Here is a 21,109-nt window from a genome sequence, read left to right as displayed (position 1 = left end):
ACTTTCTGGTTGTACCGAAGGGATTATGGGCTTGGCGGCAATGGAAACGGTTTAGCGGGTCGGGGATGTAGTCTTGCCTCCCTCGTTTGCTGTTGGAGGTGGTCCCTAACTTCCTGACTTCCTGGACAACGCAGGATGTCTGTTGAGCAGATTCCCCCTCCATTGCTTAGGAAGAAAAAAAAACACACACACACATACAGACAGACATCATCTCAATTCGTCGAGCCATTTGGTCGAAAGAACATTACGTCGAATGGACATTTGGTCGATGGAACATTTAGTCGAAAATGAATTTTTAGTCGAAAATGAATTTTTAGTCCACTAGACTTGTAGGACATTTCGGCACCTACATTTCAAAAAGGCGAAACAGCTTTTGTAACCAAGAGCTTCGCGCGTCGTTGGTGGGCTAATTTGAATTGCGTAGTTGGGCTCTAAAAAGCCTACCAGCAACGTGAGTAGCTTTTGTTTGCAAAAAGATGCGTTCTTTTGAAATGTTGGTCCTGATTTGATCGAATGACGTTTGGTCGAAAGAACACTACGTCGAATGGACATTTAGGCGAAGTTAGATTTTTGAATCTTCGTACATTTGATCGAATAACGTTTGCTCGATAGGACATTTGGTCGAATGGATATTTGATCAGAAGCGGATTTTTGAATGAGAATTATTGATGTCTTAATTCGAATGACGTTGCGTCCAAAGTATTTTTGAAAGAACGGAACTTTAATAAATAATAATTAAAAATAAATGAATTATTATTGCGGTGCTTATCCAGTATTCTGCGAGCGGTAATGGCCGCCAGCTTGGCTGTGGGCTACTCACTGATTTGATGTTTGTGGATGTCAACTGCACCAACCGTTCCGAGCAATTCGATCAATATATATCTTCTTCTTATATATAAAAATGAAATGGTCTGTGTTCGTATCCGCATAACTCGAAAACGGCTGGATGGATTTTCTTCATTTCTTCAGCAGATATGTTCGTTACCGTTTCCGACGGGTTTATATGATATTTCCTCATGCGAAAATTACGCGAAAGGTTGTGCAAATTGTAAAAATCTAAAATTAGGATTCGTATGGAAATTTCACATGAGCATTTTCGCCTACTACGCAGGACAACGTCTGCCGAGTCGACTAGTGGTAAATAAAACCCAGATTAATTCACCAAGCAGTAATGATGTAATGAATAAATAGGTCAAAAGGCGAACAGATCATATTTTTCGATCATATTGCATATTTTTGCATTGATTAAAAATTCATTGCAACCATCTTTAAAAAAAATTGTTTTGACATTTTTTTTCTAAGGGGGGCTTTGGGGAAAAAAAAAACAATAATTTTCAATAATTCCAAAATGCAGGGTTTGCAGAAAACGCTCTTAATAGATAGCGAACAATGATAAAAGTAAGTCAAAAACTGTTCCAAATCATAATAAGCCAAGATAATAAATTGATCAAACTTGTGTACAAGTGTGAGAAAACAAAATCGGATAGGCAGCGTCCACACAGAAGTGATGATTATGGCTTTGTTTCGAAACCAATAGAGACCCAGGAGTAGAATTAAGGGACGAGGACCAGCAAAGCCCCAAGCCGCTGGTCTAAAGCCACGACAACTTCCGGGGTGGGCACCCAAGGCCTCTTTTGTGATTCTCCCTGGTCCTCAGGGTCGTTTTAAATAATTATTGTGTTGGTTTGAGGAGATAATTCCTCTTTGACGGTTTTATGTTGTTTTATGTGGTGAAAAGGCGGACAATTACAAAGGGGACTTTGACAACGGAAAACAAGATTTCTTTTAACTTAATCTCAAAGGACAGCTGTGGTTCGAAGGGCCATACAAACTTTAATGAAATAAATGTATTTTTTTTTTTCGTTTTATTTAAAGACTAAAGGGGGAGCGGTAGTAACAGGGTGAGCTCACCGGTACGTTGCGGCCATTTCTGCTGCTGCTGATCCATTCTATGCTTTCCCGAAGAGGTTCTGCATGCTTTGTCTCTTTTTCTCTCTATCTCATTTCTTCTTCAGTTGTCTTCACAGAGTTCACAATATTGTAGGTTGGGCCGAAGTAGCGTAGGTCATTGTTCCATGTCCGGGGAATAGTACACACGCGCGCAATAATCTAATGGTCCATCAAGCGAGCCGGCACCTTTATTGAGCAGGACAACCACAGATTCGACGAAACACAATTGTTCTTTGTATAATATGTCCGCTCGACCACTTCACTATAATTTACTACCACACCACGGACTCGCTTGGTATTGTTGCATGATTATGATTACCACGAGACTAACGCGACTAGAACTTACTTCAAACTTTTGGTACATTTTTTCTAGCCGTCGTGATGTATCTTGTTGGTAATCCATGCTATTTATTTTAAGGTTTAAGGTTTTTTTAAGGTTTAAAAGTGTTTTAACTGTGGATTTAGTTGATAGTTTTCTTTAGGCCATTTTCTAGGTTAAATCTACACAGGAACACCAATCGATATTGTCTTCACTCCTCCGGATGGTTATAATTATACAACCACCCCTCTCTCTCGTTCACCCTTTCCTTTTATATCTTTCTAAGCTTCCTAGAATATTCTAGAAAGTTTCTCTCTGATCTTCTTACGACAATATTTTTTCAGGTTAAGGATTTATCTCTATAACGATGTCGTACACACTAAACAAATAATAATTATGTTAAGATAGGTATCAAACTAATAATATTTAAATTCCGATTGTTGGCTACATGCAAAGCCTTTACAATCCTAACTGGACACTTGTTTTCCTTTTTATAAATTTCTTGTAAATAAATTTTTGATTTAGATGTAAATAAAGCATCTCAATAAATAGTTTGATAAATTTATAGAATAATAACAAATAAATAATCTATCTCAACATTTAGAAAATAAATAAATGAAGCATCTGAATAAATAAAAACATTCGGAATACATAACGAAAAGAACAAATAATAAATAAAGACACCTTAAGCTACTAACCATGCAATTAAAAGAAATTTATCATGAGGTATAGCCTCCCGAATCAGCTCTTTATCATGACAGCTTGCGAAAAAAGTCTCTCGCGATATGCTACATATCGTATATGAATACAAAGACGATAAGTGAGAGACTTTGTAATTCTCTTTTTGATTCAAACCCTGCCGAAATGCAATGGTTGGTCAAACCAATTTTCAATAGCGAAAAATGGGACCCCGTCGAATGCAGCTTGTTGCGAGGAAATCGGATAATGCTAGGTTTTAAGGTGGTTATAGAATGAAGCCAGAAATCGGCCATTTTGTTAACCACGTGCTTTTCCAATATATTTTTCAAAAGCACGAGATGAAAGAACCATAACGCGTATGGGGCTTAAATAATGGAAGATCGTTTGCTTGGTTATGCTGAACAATCATAATTTGAGATTCGGCACTGTACGAAAACTATTACGCCAGATTTGGGCTTTTGGTAATGTATGTAGATAAACGTGTGGGGAATTTGAAATTCACCACGGGCTTCATTCTATAATCACCTTAAAAGTGTGTCTACAAAATTTGTACCCACACACATACAGACATCACCTCAGTTCGTCGAGCTGAGTCGATCAATATATAACACTATGGGTGTCCGGGCCTTCTATCAAAAGGTCTTTTTGGGGGGCAATCATAAAGCCTTGCGGTACAACTTTGTTGTACGAGAAAGGCAAAAGGTCTGAATGAAATTTCTTCAGCACCTTTTAATTTACCATATCGTTGTTTAAAGTTACTGCAACTAACGCTACAACTCCGTTATAAACGGCATTCAAGAAACGAACTATTAGGCAAAGTTGTAGCAAAACGTTGTAAAAAGTGCAAAAAGTTGTAGTTGTAAATAATCGAATATATCTTTGATGTAAAGGTTTTTCAGGGGTAAAATAGAGGTTGTTGAAATCTCCAATGCGATTGATTTACATTTTAAAATAGTTATGATAAATGAAGCACGGTCAAAGGGATTATAAGAAGCCCTCGGAAAAAGTTTTATAAAACCTTCAAAAGATTTATTGAAATTTGAGGAACTACAAATATACCAAATTCCGCCAGAAATCTGGTCCGTAAAGGATTCTGAGCTACAAAACTCCTTTACGGCCTTCACTAAAAGAGCTAAAAAATTCCCCCCCAAGAAGATTATTTGACAATCGTGCGATTTCTTGATAGCTTTGAAACATTAGACCGATAACCACTTCTGAAAGTTAATATAAAATCTTAGCCGTTAGCAATAATTGAATTAAACTATTGATGATTACAAAGTTCTATGTTACGTGACTTCTGCTGAGAGCTTTTAAAGATTTTTGAAAATACTGAGAGTCCCCAAAAATTTGTTATGCTCAGAGCCGTAGCGTGGACAACCAGCGCCCTTGGCGAAATCGTTATCGGGCGCCCCTTACTGTCATTGCATGTTCAAAACCAATACCTTTTTTGCGTGGTGGATTTAATAAATGTTTGCTTTATGATTTTTTTTCTTCTTTATTAAAGAGGCTTTCAGCCCTTGGCTGGTTCATCTCTGGAAACTTTATGAATTCGTTAAGCCTCAATAACCTGCATATGTTTCAATAGGTAGGAAGTCAGTATTATTAACCTTCTGTCTGTGCTCAAAAAAACTTACGTTGTCTGTGCTCTGGGGTCAAATTGACCCCAAATTGAAATTGCTATAACTTTTTTAATGTTTGGCCGATTTTGGATTTTTGGGGCTGTTTCGAAAGATAATTTAATCATCTTTCAGGTCATAACCAAAGATTGACTTTTGGTGGGCGGGTACATTGCGGGGAGGGGTTTTAGTGAACAAGGGTACAAAAACAGTGATTTTTCATGATTGTTTTACTTATATCCGAAAATCCTACCCATTTTGAACTGCACCTTTTTTAAAAAGGTTATGCAAGACGGCGTGTGCTTTAGCATGAGGCGTTGATAAGTTTAGAACTTGGCCGCCAGGTGGTGGTATATTTGAATTTATTATTTTAGACTACTCAAGATATTCTGATATATAGAATTCTCCTCAGTGTAAATATTCTTATCGAACAAATTTATAATTTGTTAAAATGGCGTCTTGATCAAAGGTCGTCTAGTGGGAACGGACTGTATTGTGACGGAAGTAATAATTAGGAATTTTACGAATAGGCGGCAAATTGGCTGATCTTTGGTTACGCATGTAGACCCAAAGTCCTTAATTCCAGGGTTTTCTTGGATGACCTAAAACACATTCTGTGAACGCATTCTATTATTTGCAGCATTACTGGAGCAGGTTGAATACAAAGAAAACTTTTGATGGACTCTACCACAACATTAATGTTTGCCAAAAATGCTACAAACCAAAAAACATCAGATCTCACATGGAACAATATACTCAAATATAACAGCTCACTAGCGCCGCATCTTGGAAGAAGTGCTCATTATATTGAGCACCGCTTTGTAGTCCTGGACATCCTGAACAATGTTGCCGAATACAACTTGGGTGTAGGTATGAGGGATCTCAAGCTAAAGCAATATTTCAAATATGCAAGAATATTACAAGTACACTAGCGCCGCCTATTTGTAAATTTCGTGATTATTTATTCCGTCACATGACAGTCCATTCCCACCAGACGAACTTTGTTAAATACGTCATCTTAACAAATTTCAAATTTGTGCGATAAGAATATTTACAATGAGAAAAAATTCATGTATCGGAATCACTTGAGTAGTCTAAAATAATGAATCCGAATATACCGCCACCTAGCGACCAAGCTCTAAACTAATCAATGCCTCATGTCAAAGGGCACGCTTTCCTGCATAACCTTATTGAAGAGGTGCAATTTAAAATGGGTAGGATTTTCAGATATAAGTAGAATAAGCATGAAAAATCACTGTTGTTGCGTACCAAAGCCGCTAGCAACGAACTTCCATCAAAATGTAGCACGTCTAAACGGTGCATAAGAAATGTGTCTATTTCAAATATTGAATAATCAAGATTCGCTAGGTGTTATCCCCCTTTAACGATCATTTTATTGAACAAACACTAAGATAACGTTGAACTATTATCTATATTGAAACAATTAGGAAAAAACGTCACTTATCATTAGCCAGCAAGAATTGAAGTCGTCAGGCAGTGAGGTGTGCATATGTGAATTACCAAATTATATAATATAACTTTATCATAACACCTTTTTTCTACAGTTAAAGTTACAGTAAAATTGATAATCCATGCTCTAAGACCAAAATTATACCTAAACTTAAACAAAGATACAAAAAGGACAGGTAAAACGGTTTAAAGCCTATACGCTATTGTACAACTAATCTAAATGCTATTTCAGCACTCCAGCGTGAACAAATCTAATTTCCCTATACAATTTGCTTATAACTAGAGACACTAAACGTAAGTACTTAAAATTAGAATGTTAATGAACACAATAACAGGGGTACTAAAACGAAGTTCTTATCCATTAATAGGAAATTTCTAACCCTACCGTACCCGATCTTCTGAGTGGGAAAATAAAGGTTATAATTACGGAAACGTTTATGCAAAATTATTTCGTTGCAACGGCAACAAATTTAGAAATTTCGTTTACGCGATCGGGTGTGCTATCTTTTCGTTATGGATAAAGAGGTAAAAAAGCGTTCCAATGTGCGGTTTGAGCAGAATGAAGACGTAGTTGGTGCTACCGGTCAAAATTTGTCGGGGCTGTTCGTAAGCTGCAAAATATGTAAGTCGTCGGATAACAGTCGAATGGTTTGTTGTGACAGCTGTGAAGAGTGGTATCACTTCGAGTGTGTGGGCGTGAATGAAAGCATAGCTAATGTGGATTGGAGCTGCAGTAATTGCACGGCAAAACTTGCGGATCCTGGCGTAGCGGGTGCTTCAACGTCGACGACACCGGAGGCAAATTCCAACTCAACGGGTACGAGACCAAAGCAGGCTGAAGATTTTCTGGCGCTACGAAAGCAGATGGAGCAGATGCAGAGAATGATAATGGAGCAACAACAAAACTACGATCGCCTGCTGAAAAGCAAGGAAGCGGAGCAGAGGAAATCGTTACAACAACAAAAAGCCTATTTTGAGAGGCTGCTGAGACGCAGTGAAGGGATTAATGATCAAGATGAACAGCTTCCGGAAAATTGCGCAAATACAAGACGAGCATCGACTAGTTTGCAGATCCCATCAAGTCAAATCCAACCGAATGCCAACTCAACAACTATCGCTGGGTTGAGCAGAGTGGGTGAGAATCGAAGGAATATTTCGGAAGAAGGGGCGGTTAGCATCGAGAGACAGTTAGCAGCGCTGGCCAAGAAGCAGGCCCTCGAAATGAAACATTTGGAAGAACGCTTGATGATCATGCAGTTGAACGACAAAGCTGGTGGAGATTCAGATCTACAAGAAGACAACACCGGATCCCCAAGCACAAGAATTCAACCCATCAGCAGATCTGTTCCATCTTTCACAGCCGCAAGCCGAATTGAGTAGGAGTCAGTTGGCAGCACGCCAAGCCGTGGCGGAGGAGTTGCCTTTATTCTCGGGTGCTCCGGAAGAATGGCCCCTATTCATAGCCACATACGAGAATACCACTCGGATTTGTGGGTACAGCGATGAAGAAAATTTACTCCGTTTGCAACGCAGCCTCAGAGGCAAAGCCATGGATGCAGTTCGTAGTCGCTTACTATATCCGGCAGGTCTCCCAGGAGTGCTTCAGACGTTACGGACACTGTTTGGACGACCGGAGATAATTATACACACACTCGCGTACAAGATTCGTAGCATGCCGTCGCCGAAAACTGAAAAACTTTCAACGCTTATTGATTTCGGCGTGGCTGTTCAAAATATGTGCGCTACCATCAAGGCCTGTGGACTCGACGAACAGCTATACAACGTAGCGTTACTGCAGGAATTAGTCGACCGACTGCCATCGACAATTAAGCTCAACTGGGCATTACACCGCCAAACTCTTCAGACCGTTACATTATCGAATTTCTCGGATTGGTTGGAGATGTTAGTGAATGCCGCTTGTACTGTGACTATCCCAAGTAGTTCAACGTTTCATCCTGTAAAGAGTCGGGGACGAAGGGAGGACTTGAACATCCATATAGATTCTGATTTAGAAGGTAAAACTACGTCGAAGACAGCACAGAAGCATATTGGGAAACTATGTCTCATTTGTCAAGGTAAATGCAGTAGCGTCACCGTATGTAAGGAATTCCAACAGTTCGACGTTAGTAAACGTTGGGCAGCTTTAAAACAGCATAAGCTGTGTCGAAAATGCTTGAAGAAGCATTTTGGTGCCTGCGAAGAAAGGAATCCGTGTGGGAAAGATGGATGCTCATACATGCACCACACTATGCTACATGATGACTCGAGGTATCAAGCAAAATTTCACTCGCCAACAACTCAAGATGTAAATAATAACGAAAGTGGTTCATCACAAAGCTGTAACACCCATGTCAGCAAGAACGGAAAAACACTCTTCAGATATATTCCAGTCATACTCCACGGTCATGGTGTCTCTGTCGAAACATATGCGTTTATGGATGATGGGTCTTCGTCGACCTTTATGGAGGATAGTCTTCTCAAGGAGCTGAAATTAAAAGGAAAATCGGCCCCTCTGTGTCTCACCTGGACAGCTGATCAACATCGAGTGGAGAAGGATTCAGTGAAACTGTCGTTGGAGATTTCGGGAATGGCAAATAAAAACAAAAGATACGAGCTGAAGAAAGTCCATACTGTCCGTCGTCTGGCTCTACCGAAGCAAACCGTTGATGTCGACACACTGGCTTCGGAATACAAGTATCTCGAAGGACTGCCTATAGCTCCTTATCGAAACGTTTCTCCTAGGATACTTCTAGGGGTAGATAGCTGTCGTCTGGGTTATGCTCTGAACAGTCGTGAAGGAACCGACGGAGAGCCAATTGCCAGTCGAACGCGTCTTGGTTGGGTGATCTATGGGCCATGTTTCAAAGGTACCAAGGACTCTAATCAGATGTACTCTGCCCACCATAGCTATCACATCTGTGCGTGTAGCGAGGATCGTGACTCAGAACTGCATACATCGGTCAAAGACTACTTTGCTTTGGAGAGCATAGGCGTAAAATCATTGGGCAAGCCACTGTTGTCTAAGGATGATGAACGAGCTGTTAAGTTACTGGAGTCATACACCAAACCAAAAAATAACCGGTATGAAACTAGGCTTCTATGGAAATACGAGGATGTCAAGCTACCACAAAGCAAACCGATGGCGACAAAGAGACTACTGTGTCTAGAAAAGAAGCTGGAGAAAAACCCAGAGCTACTTAAAGCATTCAACGAAAAGATTTGCGAGTACGAGCGGAAAGGTTACACCAGGAAACTGTCATCGGAAGAGATCAATGACCGACATCCTCTGTCGTGGTACCTCCCAATATTCCCAGTGCAAAATCCGAACAAACCGGATAAATTGCGTATTGTTTGGGACGCCGCCGCAAAAGTTAACGGATTGTCGCTGAACTCGGTTCTACTTAAAGGACCAGATCTATTAACGTCCATCGTTTCAGTGCTCTACAAGTTTAGAGAGTTTAAAGTGGCAGTAGTCGGAGATATCGTCGAGATGTTTCACCAGGTGTTGGTGAACCCAATAGATCAGCATTCTTTAAAGTTTCTTTGGAGAAACTGCGACAAATCACGGGAGCCGGAAGTGTACTCGATGATGGTGATGATCTTTGGCGCGTCGTGCTCACCAAGCTGTGCACAATTTGTTAAAAACCTTAATGCACAACGCTTCACAAGCCAATTTTCAAGGGCAGTAGAAGCAATAGTTGAGGAGCACTATGTGGATGATATGCTCACTAGTGTAGAGACAGTAGCTGATGCAAAGGACTTGGTGAAACAAGTAGAATACATCCATGCCCAGGCTGGATTTCAAGTCCACAACTGGTTGTCAAACCGTAAAAGTGTTCTCGAAGTCGTAGGAGCCAAAAATGCGAGCGAGAAAAGCCTCAACACTACATCGGAACATGCGTCCGATAAAGTATTAGGGATGTGGTGGAGTACAGCATCGGACGAGATTACTTTCAAAGTTTCTTCACGGCACGACTTGGGCATACTATCTGGTCGCAGTGCACCCACAAAACGACAAGTGCTGAGTACGCTCATGAGAATTTACGATCCTCTCGGCTTAATCGGAAATTTTCTAATGTTTTTAAAGATATTGCTACAAGAGATCTGGCGCTCAGGTGTCGCATGGGACGAACCCATAGCCCACAAAGAACTGGAAAAATGGCAATTATGGCTAAAGGTCTTACCGAGGATAGAATCCGTTCGGATTCCTAGATGCTACAGAGCAAATACATCAGCAACGACGGAGAACAACATCCAACTTCACGTTTTTGTAGATGCGTCTGAGAATGGCTACGCGGCGGTAGCTTACTTGCGCTTCGAAGAAAGTGGAAACGTAGAATGTGCCCTACTCGGATCAAAAACTCGGGTTGCCCCACTAAGGTTCGTTTCGATTCCTCGTTTAGAATTACAGGCGGCGGTGATAGGAGCTCGTTTAGCACGAAGCATAACTGAAACACTTAAGCTGAAGCCCAAACGGAAATATTTTTGGTCCGATTCCCGTGATGTGATTTGCTGGTTGAATGCTGACCACCGGAAGTATAGTCAATTTGTTGGATGCAGAGTTGGAGAGATACTAGAGCTTACTGAGGCGATAGAGTGGAACTGGATATCGACTAAAACGAACGTAGCCGATGACGCAACAAAGTGGCAAAGTTTACCAAACTTGTCATCGAAAGGACGTTGGTTCCGTGGGCCACCATTTCTTTGGGAACCAGAAAGTGAATGGCCAACCCACTCAGTTCCCTCCAATCTCAGCAACTTGGAGTTGCGCACCCACGTACAACTCCACACAGTCGAATATGCGGCAATCAACGTGGATCGTTTTTCTTGTTGGAAACGTTTAGTTCGCCATATAGCTTTCGTCAGACGGTTTCCAGTGAATATCCGCCGCAAATCTGCACGTCAGACATGCTTCTTGGGTCCGCTAAGCCAAGAAGAAATCAGTGACGCGGAGAAGTATTTATTTAGAAGAGTCCAATCCGAAACATTTACCGATGAGCTACGTGTACTAGAAGAAGCTGCTCCTGAACCCTGGAAAAGTAAGAAGAAACTTCTTAAAAATAGTCCGCTGTACAAACTTAGTCCATACATCGATGATGACGGTATACTGCGCATGAATGGACGCATAGATGCATGTGAATACGCAAGCGATGAGATGAAACGTCCTATATTACTACCTAAGCGTCATCATATAACTGATCTAATTCTGTTAGATGTTCACCAACGATATTTCCATCAAAATCATCAAACTGTCCTGAACGAAGTACGACAAAAGTATTATGTGCTTAGTTTGCGATCTGTTTATCATCGTGTTCGAAGCCAGTGCCAGCTCTGTAAGATTAACAATGCAGTACCTCACCCACCTATGATGGGTGATCTACCCCCAATGCGACTGAAAGCTTTCGTTAGACCTTTCTCATATATAGGGATTGACTACTTCGGGCCACTACATGTTATAGTTGGCCGCCGAGTAGAAAAGCGATGGGGCGTTCTTATAACATGTATGACTATCCGTGCAGTCCATATTGAAGTGGCCCATTCACTTTCTACAGAGTCCTGCATTTTAGCCATACGAAATTTTGTCGCGCGAAGAGGAATGCCGATAGAAATAATTAGTGACCGCGGAACCAATTTTGTGGGAGCCAGCCGGGAGCTGAGAGAAACTCTTCAAAAAATGGATCAAAATAAGCTAATCGAGAGCTTTGTGACCGCCCAGACAAAATGGTCTTTTAACCCACCCGCTACGCCACATTTCGGAGGATGCTGGGAAAGACTCATTCAATCCGTCAAGAAGAGTCTTCAGCTAGTGAAGCCAAATCGGACACCAACGGATGAACTACTTCGTAACATGCTCACCGAAATTGAATTCGTCATAAACAGCCGACCATTAACAGAAATACCTGTTGAAAACGATGAAGATTCCCCGCTTAGTCCAAACCACTTCCTTATTGGATCCTCAAATGGATCCAAGCCCCCGATCGCATATAACGATAATCCTAATGTAATCACACTTTCATGGAAGATGTCTATGGTGTACGCAGACCAATTTTGGCGACGCTGGGTCGCTGAGTATCTTCCACATTAACTAAACGAACCAAATGGTTCCAACCTGTTAAGCCGCTGGAAACAGGAGACATCGTGGTGATCGTGGACGAAAAACTACCAAAGAACTGCTGGCCCAAGGGGCGCATCATCGGAGTCTCAAGGTCTAAGGATGGGCAAGTTCGCCGAGCATCTATCCAGACATCCAACAGAATATTTGAAAGATCAGCAATCAATTTAGCGGTACTTGATGTCAGTTCAACCAGAAGTAAGTCGGATCAATGATCACGAAGTACTGGGGGGATTGTTGCGTACCAAAGCCGCTAGCAACGAACTTCCATCAAAATGTAGCACGTCTAAACGGTGCATAAGAAATGTGTCTATTTCAAATATTGAATAATCAAGATTCGCTAGGTGTTATCCCCCTTTAACGATCATTTTATTGAACAAACACTAAGATAACGTTGAACTATTATCTATATTGAAACAATTAGGAAAAAACGTCACTTATCATTAGCCAGCAAGAATTGAAGTCGTCAGGCAGTGAGGTGTGCATATGTGAATTACCAAAATTATATAATATAACTTTATCATAACACCTTTTTTCTACAGTTAAAGTTACAGTAAAATTGATAATCCATGCTCTAAGACCAAAATTATACCTAAACTTAAACAAAGATAAAAAAGGACAGGTAAAACGGTTTAAAGCCTATACGCTATTGTACAACTAATATAAATGCTATTTCAGCACTCCAGCGTGAACAAATCTAATTTCCCTATACAATTTGCTTATAACTAGAGACACTAAACGTAAGTACTTAAAATTAGAATGTTAATGAACACAATAACAGGGCTACTAAAACGAAGTTTTTATCAATTAATAGGAAATTTCTAACCCTACCGTACCCGATCTTCTGAGTGGGAAAATAAAGGTTATAATTACGGAAACGTTTATGCAAAAATTATTTCGTTGCAACGGCAACAACTGTTTTTGTACCCTTTTTACGAAAACCCCTCCCCGCGATGTACCCGCCCACCTATAGTCAATCTTTGGTAACGACCTGAAGGATGATTAAATTATCTTTCGAAACAACCCAAAAAATTCAAAATTGGCCGAACATTAAAAAATAGTAATTTCAATTTGGGGTCAATTTGACCCCAGAGCACAGACAACGTAAGTTTTTTGAAAAAAGTACACTGTAGCACATATTTTCAAGATTTTTCAAGCGAATTTTCACCTAGGAGACAGATCTCGGCGAGATTTACCAAAATACCAAAAATTAGGAGCATCGGTTGAAAACTTAAAAAATGGCAGCCACTCAAAGTGGCCTGGGGTCATATTGACCCCAGAGCACGGACAAAAGGTTAAGAAAGCCAGAACATTTCTAAAAATCCCTGTTCTAGAAATTTGATGATTTTTTGAAAGATTTAATAAACCTACGCAAGTAAAAAAATATAGATTGAGTAGTACTTGTGTTACCGACCAAAAATCCAAACTTCCTTATTATGAATTCACGCACTAGTGGATCAAGCTAGGCCAATAAAATCCATCTCTCAAGTGTGCCGGTTAGTGGTTGGATCACTATCGGACGTAGTCGCATCAAAAAGAATCCTGTTTTGGCCTTTGGAATCGCCCTTAGACCTTGGTTGGTGGTTTGAAAGAATTACTGGACTTTGAAATTCAACTTTGGAGATATTTGGTAGAAGGTAGGAATAGCGATTTGACCAAGACGTATCAAGAAAAAACTAACTCTGGATCAATTCGGAGTGGGTCTATCGGTAGTTTGGTGGCATTGGTTGACGTGATTAGGGCAATAAATTTCATCTTCGAAGTAGATCAACTGCCATCATTACTGAAATCCCTGGATACAGATTTTCGTATTCAGCATGTCTTTAGATAAGTGTCTCGTTTAATGCTTTACCAGATTATATAGACCCAAAATAAAAAATCAAATTAAAAATATCATCGAATATTCAACGGCTTTGCTTGCTTTTTCACCATCATATATGTGTCTGGTTTAAAGGAATCGAAAATGTCACTGAATCAAATGCGATCGTCATGGTCTGCTTGAACTTCAAATAGCTTGTCTGCATAAAATGAGAGAATTTATTTTACAAATATAACAAACTCCCTGACAATACTTCCGAGTAGGGTAAACTGAGGTAAAATGCACCCCAGGGGCAAAACGACCTTTTGGCATTTTTGGCGGTGTTTCAAACTTGCTTTCAAGAATATTTACTGCTGGATTCGTAGTTTGAGATCCGAACTACTTGTACTGTTATGAATTTTTAGAAGGCCTTAATAATCTTCGAAAAGCTATATTTGTCCTGAAAATCAAAGCAAATTTCTCAAATTATGTGAGTATTCAGGCCGCAAGAACTTTTCAAGTCCGGATTAAATATTTTTAGAATTGATTATATATATATTGCCGCCGCAAGCGTAACTGTCCCATATTGAAACGGAATTCATATCAACATGGCGTTTATTTTCTCAGCAGCAGTAGGTATAGGTAGAATGTGCATAGACTTCTGAGCACCAGAACTGTTGCTCAAATCGGAAACAAGTTTAGTGGTCTAGTGGCCACCTCTGCTGCCTACAAGCAAGAGGTCGTGGATTTGATTACAGGCTCGTCCCTTTCCTATTCCATCCTTACCCCTAAAACATTCGCAAATACATGGCCTGGACAGAACTCGACTGTTAAGGAAATTATTTTGAGCTTTTTAGTGGAATATCTTCTTCTGCGAGTGTGGTACGAAACCCCTTCACTTCTGTGAGGGCGGCTGGAGCCCTGACAAGGGTCGTTTCGTGTGGATCTACGTCCTTGTTCTTGTTCACTTGTAATTGCTGACGGCTTTGGTTTCCACTGCGACGGCAGCGCGGCGTGCCTGGCCAGGTCGGCCGGCAACAGGATGCGGACGGCGATCTGCATCTCGCCGCTGATTATCGATATACTCGAAGATGTCGTCTATGAAGCAGTTCGTGATGCACATCGTTTTCGACGTTGTTCGGTGCTTCGTTCTGCCGATCGGTCGCGAAAATCGAACCCCGGCTTGCTAGTATCCGATATAAATTAAGACCGAAGTCTCACCCCTTTGGTGGCCGGTACCATTGGTGTCGGCTCGTTGGCTCCGCCTTTTGTTCGTTCGATGCCAGTGCATCCGTGCAAAACCAGCGCAAGCGGTCGTCGGAGGGAGATGCTACGAAAATTTATTCGCATGGATGGAGTATATTGCGTTTCTGCGGCAAATCGTCGAGTGGTTGACGTTGGCATCAGTAGTAATTAAGAAAAATTTAATCAAGATTCTAATTTCGGATTTTTGCTGTCTTCGATTGGAAAAGCGCATTATTGAAAACAAATCGACATTTATAACAGTTATAACAACAATGAATTTCATGATTTTTTTGGATTCCTTCTTTAGATTTGGCTAATGCGTAACTATCATTATTATTATCTCCATCCGACATCTAGAACTATCACTTCATTATTTGAATAATCGTGACATTCTCAAGTCTTGTCGAAAAGATACAGTTGACGAATTAAGATGCTTCTGCACACATAATTCATCGGATCATTTGCTTCACAGTGTATGTTCCTTGTTGGTAATTGTATCATTTGTCGGGTCCGCAAAACACGCTCTGGAGCATAAAAACGGAGTTGTTCAACCAGAGCCACACTGTCAACTTCTTTGCTATCCATTTTCTCAGGAAGTTCAATCAAACTATCCGTAGAACTCCATTTTTGAATTTTCCTAACGCTAAGAAGATGAGACGCCATCAATTACGAATAAGAAGATTAAAACATGCAGTTTTGCGCACCCTCCCTAAAATGTGGAGGCCCATTACCAAAACCAGCAGCTTTAAGAAGAGACGTAATTTTTTCAAATTAATGTTTTGGAATTCCTCCAAAAAATTTCTTCAAAAACTCAAGGGAATTCTTCTAGAGATATCTTCAAAAAATGTTCAGAATATTCTGCCAGGAGACACCCTGAATATCATTAGGAAACTTTCCTTCGAATTCGTTTAAAAATGACTTCAGAATTGTATTCGAAGATTCTTTAAAAACTACTCTATCAAATCCCAAAGGATCTCATTATGAAATTTGTACAAAATCTTTAGAAACTCGCAAAGGAATTCCGGAGTGAATACGTGAAAGAATTTAATGATAAATTTTCGCAGGAATGCCTGTAAAACTTGTCACAGCATTTCGTATGATGTAGAAATATTTTGAGGGAGTCTTCATTACCTCAAGGTCCCCTACTTCTTTTTATACCAAATGTGTGGCTTGTACTATGTTCGAAAAGAGTAGCGCAGAAAAGTATTTCATATTTATAGGAGCATGCTCCACAAGTCTCGTGAAATCTGTATGCATTTTTAAATTAACCGTGTCTTACCTCTTTTTAATCATACCGGCTCAGGTGGGTTTCCCTACATCGCCCTATATGGGACAAGATTCTCGACCTGGTTTCGGAACCATTTACTTTTTATCCCGACGCCCAAAAACAGCTTGTCAATATGCAATATACAGCAAGGTTAGATAAATCAAGCTATTTCAGGAATAATGGCGTTGGTCGCAATAATATTCCCATTTCTACAAAAGGTAACATGTCTCGAGTTTATTTTCGTGCAATGTGTCGCATTAAATAAACGATTTATTTCATACAGACTAAATCGATTGTGAGATTTCTCAATTGTATCCCTTATGTCTGCAGAAGGGTTGAAACACGACACGACATTCAAGATTCAACAAACGATGCAGAGAACAACCAAAATCGGAAGTCGTTGTTCTGTTCTGTTTATGTACGAGCTGGATTAGAGAATTGGGCTGTTTTTTTGCGCATTTCATTCACCTCGTCAGCAGCCATGCTGAAGCTGATCCATACGGTTAGTGACCTGAGGCCGAGTCCCGCAGCCCAACCATAGAAAACGGACACAACAGACAGTGGCGGCTTTGGCTGGTGTTCCAAACATTTCAACCGAATCAAAGCGATTGTTAAATTCGAACGAGCGATCGGTGCTCAGAAACTAATAAAAATCACGCTCTCTACCGCACAACAAAGCCATAAACAAAGGCAAAAATTGCGCGTTTGTGGGGAGAACAAGTCCGCCGCCAAACATAACCAAGCCAAATATTCCGCCATAGGTTAAAATTTGGTACATGATAGGCAAACATCAGCTTCAGCATGGATCACGGTTTCGGAGTGTATTCTCCTCCATTAATCTCGTCCTATGCAGCGGGAAGGTGATTTTATGATGTTTGTTTTCAATCAGCGCTGCCGAAAGAGCCGCTGGCATGACCGGCTGCATACTTCATCAGAAAGCGTTGCAATGGGACCCTTTTTTGCGGTTGGCCAACAATTTTGTTCGCTTTCCTATACAGAACCGGTGTGCGGGGCAATTAATTAGTTAAATTTGATACCCACCAGCCCCGCACAAAGGCCACGGACACAGTTTTGTGTTATGGCAGTTTTTGCTGCTTGCAACAACAAAACAAACAGCTGTGACCGCGCTTCCGTAGGCCAGGAAGGGAAAATAAATGTTGACAAAATTGAAAATCAGTTTGATTTGACAATGAATACTTATTACTAATTGACAGAATTTGACAGTAGTTGACAGCACTTTTGCATAGTAAACAAAATTAATCACTGCACGCCTCAAACCACAGAAATAATTAAAACACCTATCACGTAACATTGACATCACTCGTTTACCACTTGACTTGGTTGTAGAAAAGAATCAAACAGGTTCTCTGTTTTGTTTATGTTTTATCATTCGTTGTGTTCTTTTGCCGTGAACTTCATTCAAGCGTTTGTTCCGCGCGGGCTTCCGTTCATCCACACTGCCAACCCTGTTGACTCACTGCAAAACTATCAGAGCCGTGTGTTGCTCTTGCTGTTGTTGTCGGTTTATTCTTAGCACAAATTCACACGCCCCGATCGGTGAGTATGGACGACAGACGGATAGGATGGTATGCTGTATACAAGCGAACGAAGAGTGCGCGTACGTCACGTCCACTCATGTTCTCAGCGTATTCTACGTTTCGGTAGTAGTGCGATGACGATGGTGGAAGAGGTAGAATACTCGACAACCGTAGAATCATAGCGGGAAATAATCGGTAGAAGCGGTAGCGTTCTGAGCTCACCCATCTTCATGAAGCCCGGGTAGCTCAGTCGGTAGAGCGTTGGACTTTTAATCCAACGGTCTAGGGTTCAAGTCCCTATTCGGGCGGGTAGATTTTTTTGTTTCCTCCACTGGCTCCAAAGTTTCGTAGAAAAATTCTCAACATTTAAACAGTTTTCCAAAGTGAACGAAGTAAAAAATTCTTGTCAGAAGTGGGATTCGAACCCACGCCCTCAGAGAGGACCAGAACGCTCGGGATTATCTAGAGAACTGAGTGTTTCCCGGTGGAAGCGGATTTGAACCCACTACCGCCGAATCTCAGCAAGATCTAACTCTTGAGTCTGGCGCCTTAGACCGCTCGGCCATCCTGACATGTGTGAGCTAAATGGTCCGACTAGCACTTTTCCGCGCTTCTCCTGTGCTCCTAAAATGAAACCATCCGTTTATTCGTTAGTCGCATTTCATATTGGATTTTGTTTCTCGTGTGACTCATCTTCCGTATGGGAAGCGGCACATACATATCGCACCGAGTCTAATAAATCAAAATACAGCGCGCCGACAGCTACCCGCAGAGCGAATTAGGCGGCAAAGCATGCGCAGTAAAATAGTGACTGAGCGAATGGTGATGGCGTTGTTATTGAACTCGGCGAAGCACCGCATGGCTGCGGTAATGGGATGTCAAAAAGGTCGTGCCCTCGTGATTATTCGTTGAAGATGTTGCGGATAATGAGGGGGATTCCATTCGTTTGGAAGGTACCAAACCGACTCGGTCACCTTGACCGGTTTACCTAGATCTGTTGCTGTTGGTCGTGTTTGTCGGGTGCGATTTTCGTTAAGTTTCATATCAGAAAGCAACTCGCGAAGCAATGCAGATGGGTAAACATTTTTGATGTTGATTTACTAGTTTTAATCTGAGCTGAGATTTGCAATGATTGGCAATTAAAAGGGATATACAGAGCCAAAGATTGTTAATTGAATGTGGTCGTTTCGATAAACAAGCGGCTCCATAGCTCAGCTGGTTAGAGCGTCGTGCTAATAACGCGAAGGTCGTGAGTTCGATCCTCTCTGGAGCCAGAATTTCTTTTTTATAACGACAGAACTGGATTATTAGCTCAGCTACCGATCAATAATAATGCAGACACAAATAATGACTTTAGTGACCATGCTGATGAAAATAAAGTCTTACTATACTATTGTCAATGTTACATTACATTTTTTCATTATTTTAGTTACTTTCGAAAAAAAAACCTGAAGGATTTATACACTTAAAACGAATGAATTTAAGAGAAAATTGGTGAAGTTTTGAACCTTCATGCAATTTGAAATTGAAAGAAACATATTGATACACTTTTTTTACTAATTTTCTTAAAATTTGTAGTAATTCAAGGAACAGAGCTTTAAAACTAATTTCTGTTGAGATACATGATGATAAAGAGACCTTCTGCATAGTTTTGGATGAATTTCTAGTGGAATATTTGGTGGAGTCCCTGTATTAAAATCTAAAATAATTTACTGTATAAGTTGCAGACGAACGGATTTTTTTTTGAAAAAGCATTGATGGAAGACTATGAAGCAGCGTTGGTAAAACTAAATCAGGGTGTCTACTCATCAACATAAACCAAATTCCCTGATTTCGCAGGTTTTTTTCAGGTGCTTTACATTAATTTCCAGGTAAAAACAAACGTGCCAAAATATAGATTTTTGGAGCAAAATAATCAATTAAGAAAGTGAACATTTCTTAAAACCTCTTTCAAAAGAAACTGTTGGAACTCTCAAATTGTTTCTCGTAAATTACTAAAGATTTTATTTTCGGAAATACCTCCAGGATTTCCTTAGCAAGTACCTGCATCTGTAAATTGCTTCAGCCATGCAATAATTTTTTTTTCAGTTATTCTATCGGAAGTTCCTCCAGGTATTCATTTGAAAATTCCTCAAGGTATTCCTTTAAAAACTAATCTAGGAATTACTTTGAACAAAATTCCAGAAATGAATTCAGGAATTCCTTCAAATAGGGTATCCTAAGAATTGCTTCGAAATTTTTCTCAGAAATGATTTCATTCAGAAATCTCTCGGAAATATCTTCATAAATACTTTGGAAATTTCTTCAGGTATGCTTTTGAAATACCTTTGAGAATTACTTGAGGAATTTCTTCGGAAAATTATTTAGGTATTCTTTTAGAAATTTCTTTAGAAATACCGCCAACGGTGGTGTCATTGGGCCAAAATGTGGTGTGCTCTAAATAAATGTTACAAAGCTCTAGTAGTTAACATTGGAATCAAGTTTTAATCAGTTTGGTACAAGCTTGAACAATGAATTTACTACTGTGGGGAAAAATAATAAATGAGGAAATTCTTCAAAGTTATATGTTGTTTAAAATTGGCTCATTCTCACCCCTCACATGGGTTGACATTGGGCCAAGTACAATATTGTTCAACGTTTACTATGCAACGATTCAATCGTTCATTAAAAATAATTGCCTACATTACGGCTCTTACGACCAATCTCACCCCTTTTCAGCGTGCATTGCTCATTGCTACGAAAAACCAGAACCGCTATCCAGTTTTCCGCGAGCGGTAATGGCCGCCAGCTTGCCTGCGGGTTAGTCTCTGATTTGACATTTCTGGAGGTCAACTGCACCCACCGTTCCGAGCATTCTGACCAATGTGGCATATAAGAAGGTGCTGATTGAGTGAATTCGAGCCTTCTTATATACCACATTGATCAAAATCCTCGAACGGTGGGTGTAGTTGACCTCCACAAACGTCAAATCAGAGACTAACCCGCAGGCAAGCTGGCGGCCATTACCGCTCGCGGAAAACTGGATATAAATATTCATAAAATTCGATCAAACAAAAACAGATTATCATCACATGATAACCAGGTATCCATCGATC

General features: G+C 40.4%; 2 protein-coding genes and 3 non-coding genes across 5 annotated transcripts in view; 4 read left to right on the top strand and 1 right to left on the bottom strand.

Moving 5' to 3' along the window:
• Positions 1–5,880: 5,880 nt before the first annotated feature.
• Positions 5,881–7,434, top strand: LOC134206383 (uncharacterized). The gene is made up of 3 exons (XM_062682085.1): positions 5,881–6,230; positions 6,287–6,348; positions 6,423–7,434. Exon 3 carries the CDS (start codon positions 6,568–6,570, stop codon positions 7,432–7,434), a length of 867 nt encoding a protein of 288 aa, XP_062538069.1. The 5' UTR covers positions 5,881–6,230; positions 6,287–6,348; positions 6,423–6,567.
• Positions 7,435–7,603: 169 nt separating this feature from the next.
• The window catches only part of LOC134206382 (uncharacterized), a 47,071-nt gene continuing 33,565 nt past the window's right edge, over positions 7,604–21,109 (top strand). Inside the window, exon 1 of the mRNA XM_062682084.1 lies at positions 7,604–9,964. Coding sequence (XP_062538068.1) covers positions 7,604–9,964 — 2,361 coding nt within the window. The remainder of the gene's footprint in view (positions 9,965–21,109) is intronic.
• On the top strand, positions 18,250–18,322 carry Trnak-uuu (transfer RNA lysine (anticodon UUU)). Its single transcript has one exon. It is a non-coding gene; the product is annotated as a tRNA-Lys (tRNA).
• On the bottom strand, positions 18,419–18,586 carry Trnal-caa (transfer RNA leucine (anticodon CAA)). Its single transcript has 2 exons — positions 18,549–18,586; positions 18,419–18,463 (listed from the first exon to the last, which is right to left on the bottom strand). It is a non-coding gene; the product is annotated as a tRNA-Leu (tRNA).
• Trnai-aau (transfer RNA isoleucine (anticodon AAU)) lies at positions 19,215–19,288 on the top strand. Its single transcript has one exon. It is a non-coding gene; the product is annotated as a tRNA-Ile (tRNA).

This window comes from Armigeres subalbatus, chromosome 1 (assembly GCF_024139115.2).
Source record: "Armigeres subalbatus isolate Guangzhou_Male chromosome 1, GZ_Asu_2, whole genome shotgun sequence".
NCBI classification, from domain to species: Eukaryota; Metazoa; Arthropoda; class Insecta; order Diptera; family Culicidae; genus Armigeres; species Armigeres subalbatus.
The sequence above is the reverse complement of the archived record's forward strand: the minus strand, read 5'-3'. Positions and strand labels throughout refer to the sequence as shown.

Coding starts and splice junctions, on each gene's coding strand:
- LOC134206383 (XM_062682085.1), top strand. CDS start 6,568: ATGGATAAAGAGGTAAAAAAGCGTTCCAATGTGCGGTTTGAGCAGAAT.